General features: G+C 37.2%; 2 protein-coding genes across 2 annotated transcripts in view; one reads left to right on the top strand and one right to left on the bottom strand.

Moving 5' to 3' along the window:
• Positions 1–883, bottom strand: part of LOC119589987 (nucleotide exchange factor SIL1-like) — a gene marked incomplete in the record, with an annotated part of 35,933 nt that extends 35,050 nt beyond the window's left edge. The window contains 1 exon segment of the mRNA XM_037938678.1: positions 656–883.
• A 1,464-nt stretch (positions 884–2,347) lies between these two features.
• The window catches only part of LOC119589986 (signal peptidase complex catalytic subunit SEC11A-like), a gene marked incomplete in the record, with an annotated part of 43,877 nt that continues 41,091 nt past the window's right edge, over positions 2,348–5,133 (top strand). The window contains 1 exon segment of the mRNA XM_037938677.1: positions 2,348–2,489. Coding sequence (XP_037794605.1) covers positions 2,439–2,489 — 51 coding nt within the window.

Below are 5,133 nucleotides of genomic sequence, written 5' to 3'. Positions count from 1 at the left end.
CAACATAAAAGAATAGCTCCTCTGATAACATGCATACCGGAACTTGAATGAATTTCTCCTGAAACAAAATTAATACATATTGGTTTCTTCATTAAAATATCCATTATGGAACCTTAATATAACAAGCAACAGTGAAATATAACTGCGTACCCTTAATTAAGAGAATGCCTTGTGGGGGAAACAAAGAAAACTGAACTTTGTAGGGTAAACTCGCATATTTTACACTGTTTCCTTATCTCAGTGTAATAATATAAATATATATAGTACCTGATACAAAAATAGTAAAATAAAGTACCATCTTTCTAAGAAAATAAAATATCATATTTCTAAAAAAAATATTTAAATACTAATTGTCTTACACAGCTAAAGACTAATTAACTGAGGTATACAAAAGTAACGTATGTGTAAAGACCAAGCAAGTGAGGTATACAAAGGGTGGTCAGAGACAAATTTTTGGGTCATTCTTACTTCGTGTCCTAGCGCTTATTACAATTGGTCAGTGAAGCCAAGAGATTTTTGATATCATCATTGAGGGGATAATTTACCCTGAAATTTCCCTGGTACCTTTCATGCCCACCCCTGCTATCAGGGCCAAGAATGTGGCTGGTTAAAACTCAACCCTTACCATAATTCCCTGCATATTTTTAACACATACCTTGAGTGTGAAGGGTACAGATGAGTTGCGGTAAGGAGGAATTATAGAAAATGTGACATTAAGAAATCTGGCTGTTGTGAGGGTGATATGCAGTGGATATTTTCATAATTTCAAGGTAAACAGGAGACTGTAGCAGCTATACCTGTATTGTCTATGCTATTTCTTATGCTCTACAAGATGGTGATGTCTATTTCCCTCCATCTCTGTGCATTACTCTGGGTAACATTAACCTAAATGATGCCCTGTCAGATTCTGACATTGGCTGTCACAGCATGATACTTAATTGTACTTTTCATGTGATGATCTTGGAGTGAGTACGTGGTAGGGTCCCCAGTTCCTTTCCACGGAGAATGCCAATGTCACCTTTTAGGTAATCATTCTCTCTATTTACCCGGGCTTGGGACCAACACTGACTTGGGCTGGCTTGGCCCCTAGTGGCTAGGTAGGCAATCAAAGTGAAGTTCCTTGCCCAAGGGAGCAACACGATGGCCAGTGACTCGAACCCTCGAATTCAGATTGCTGTCATGACAGTCATGAGTTTGATGCTCTAGCCACTCAGCCACTGCGGCCTCTTTTTTTTTTTTTTTTTTTTCTGTGCACAACGATGTCACAGGTAATGTCCATCGGAAAACATGGTCTTCGGACGATCCTCAGGTGATACAGAAATCGACCAACAGGCATATTCAGCATTGAGAACCGTAAACCAGGACATATCTCTGAGCTCATCAATGAGTTCATCAACACAAGGCATAAGATAACTACCAGCGACAATCATCACATTTAGCCCTGGAAAGTCAATGCAAAACCTTGTGGTACCATTCCTTTCATGAAGGAGAATTACAAAAGATAACCATAGAGACGACGAAGGCACACACGCACACACACACACACACATACGCGCACGCACGCATGTGTGTGAATGCATGCGTATGCTCATACACAAAGTATAATAAATATTTATCCTATTCACCCACTGCTTGGAACTTTTTTCTTTCGGGAACTGTTGATTTATATTTACTCTGACATTAACCTGTTATAATCCAATCCCTCTAAAACTCTTGGTATCCTATTGTTATTCTAACTGGTTCCCGCTGACGCAAGACATTAAAGTTTTTATTTATAAAATTACCTTTAACCCTTACCATGGTCATTCTTACCTACATATGAAAATAATTCAAACTGTAAAAAATGCCCTTACCACCTCAATAACAGTACTACAATATTGTCTAGGATTCGAACTCAACACTTTTTAAAATCTAAGCCTGCCATTAACTCTCAGTGTTTTAATGTACGTCGGCACTTCAGGTGAGGCTCGGAGGCTGCGTCCGCGACCAACGCCGAAAACACACGTCACTCGACGCTCTTGTTTGGATGACAACGGACTTATTGTTTAAAAATAAAGATGTAACAAATCACAAAACGTCAAGATTTTCTCAAGCATTAAGCATTTTCACGAGAAATTTATAATAAGGAAAAAGCATTTGCAAGAACCATCTAAGGCTGAACATAATTTCAGTGAATATAAAATTACAATTACATTTCAAACAATGTGGTAAAGTCATAAAACAGTCAAGAAGCCTACATTTTGAAAGTAATAATGGAAACAAAAAATAACTGTTTTCATTACGACTAGGTCCTTTCGTTCAGTTTTCGACTATAAACTGAATAAACAACATAAAAACATGTAAGCGTTCGTAGTCCATTCGGCAGCACAGCACGTCAGCGTAAACATCCCGGCAGCCGTGACACCTGTACAACAGCTTGGGAACTGAAGACGATCACCATGTTGCAATTACACTTTCTAGATGACTTGAGACGCATGAACATACGTCAGGTAAATTCACCAAAGCTAAGGGGCTAAAAAGAGATGCGAAAATCTTTAGTTTCAAACAGCAGATGGGAAATGGATTGGACGCGGCAGCTTGTCAGACCTGATTGTCAGGCCAACGTCCAGACGGTGCTTGCTGAGGGATAATCTCGGAAGTCCAAGTCTTCGATCCAGCAGAAATGCATAGTTAATCTTTTTTATTATTATTCTACACACATTTCGTAATGATCTCCAGTAGATATAGTTTTTGTCTCAAGTTCAGAAATTGATTCTTACCAAATCTGGATATCACGGATTACAAGGAATTTGACTTCCATGATAAATAGTTGATATTTCCAGCACAGATAACTTATTTTTAGTCATTGGCAATAACCATAGGGATCATTTAGGCATTGATTAAGGCCAAATTACACTTGTACATTTGCTGTCAGTTGTCATATATATCATGCATCAGTTGCTTATTTACAACACTATGTGCAGCGGTTATGCATTGGTGATATGAGTGCATGGGAGGTATCTACAATGATGAATTATTTTTAAATGACCAACGTGACTTTCATGGCATGATTATATTTTGGTTAATTTTACCAAGAGTAGTGCACTGAGGTAGAGGGAAATGAACATTGCCATCTTATAGAGCATAAAAAATAGAGTAATAAACATCATGAGTACATCTGCTCCAAGCTCATGCTTACTGCGAAATATTGAAAATATCCTCTGTATGTCACCGCTAAGAGACTAAGTCCACAACACCCTTGCACATCCAGAGTTCTATTATGTCAATTTTCTGTAAGTTGGCAAGTACTAAGAAAGGGAGAGTATAGAGGGAGCTTGGCTGCCTCCTGTTAGGGAATGAATAGAAAGTAAGAAAGGTCAGCTTTGGATTTTGGGTTCACATGATACTCTGGTTTTGAGACTTTGCATCTGTAGGATGTCTTGGTAACAAATCCTTCAATATATTTTTTTTACATTGGGTACACAAATTCATAAAGCCATAGATTAAACAGTCTTACTGATGATTGTCCCATTGATTCAAAGATCATTTTCATTGGTAATTGCTAATGAATGAATTAAATATTTTAGGGGAATAGCTTGCCTTTTAATAAATGATATCAGCCCTAACCTTTTGAGCACTATGGTGTGATAGTAGCAATACTTTTTTACCAAATGGAAAAGTAGTGCAGCTTATGGAATACTGTATGCCCTGTGGGCGATACTATTTTGGGATTAGTATACTGTAGCATAGAGGGTGTTTGTAAACATATATGTGATGACTGGGATGCAGGAAAAGTTGTTAGTTTGTTTCATAGATAATTGTTTACAAGAAGACTAGAACTATCAGAGATTAAGTCTGCAATTCGAGTCATCAATCTTGGAGAATCCCGTAGGGAATTGGGATTTTGGGGGCAGAGATGTGGACAATTTTGCTTTCAACAGGTATTTTAAAAAGGAAAAGAAATTATAGAAATGAAAAAACCCAAGCCAAGACTCAAATTTCAAATTTTCATGATGCTTATATGCATGCCTGGCTGCAAGAGCTTAACTGTTAACCATTACGGTCGAAATGAAGGTGGTTAGGAAGAACATGGCATATTTCTGCAACTGGAACATGGTTCTTGTATTTAGTGTTATCCTTGAGATCATAACAATATTAGTATGAGATAGTTTTCACAAGAATGTTAAGAAAAAAATTTAGAAACAAGTAGAACTGTAAGCGAACTTCACCTTTGGAACGAGCAATGAGTACTATGATGACAGAATTCTCAAATTTGCCGTTCTTATATTGTAATGTAGAACAGGAATGAACATTTGTTAAATACTTATTTTGGCATGATTTTTCATAAATCAAAATACAGAAATTCATTACAGTGTGATACATTTCTAAGAGAGTGACAATGATTGGCATGACCTAAGATAGTTCCGGACTCTGTCTCCTTGTGGCATTTGTTGCAACTGTTTATCTTTCTGACAGAATTCTTTACCTCCCTAGATTTCATATATCAGCAAGTATATTTATATATATATATATATATATATATATATATATATATATATATATTAGTATATATATATATATATATATTAGTATATATATATATGGGGACGCGGTGGCCGAATGGTTAGAGCGTCGGACTCAAGACTGTCACGACGGTAATCTGAGTTCGAGGGTTCGAGTCACCGGCCGGTGCGTTGTTTCCCTTGGGCAAGGAACTTCACCTCGATTGCCTACCTAGCCACTGGGTGGCCAAGCCAGCCCAAAATCAGTGCTATAGGTCCAACACCAAGGATCAAACAGTAAATTGCCAAGAAAATCTGGACTTCATGAGAAAGGATGAGGGTTCAGTCACCTGGCAAGGAACTTCACTCGATGCTACAGCCACTGGCAAGCAGCCAACCAGTGCTAGTCGTCCTAAAGGCCACATCGTGAAGGACTGGGGACCCTACCACTACTCACTCCAGAGCATCACAGCATGAAAACTACAATTAAGATCATGCTGTGACCCGGCGGCTCAGACATGAACCTACCTTAAAAAGAAGAATATATATATTTATTATAGTATCTAATATATATATATATATATATAATATATAATATATATATATATAATATATTATAATAATATATATATATAGATATATATATATATAT

Source organism: Penaeus monodon, chromosome 26 (assembly GCF_015228065.2).
Source record: "Penaeus monodon isolate SGIC_2016 chromosome 26, NSTDA_Pmon_1, whole genome shotgun sequence".
NCBI classification, from domain to species: Eukaryota; Metazoa; Arthropoda; class Malacostraca; order Decapoda; family Penaeidae; genus Penaeus; species Penaeus monodon.
This window is presented reverse-complemented; position numbering and strand designations above follow the sequence as displayed.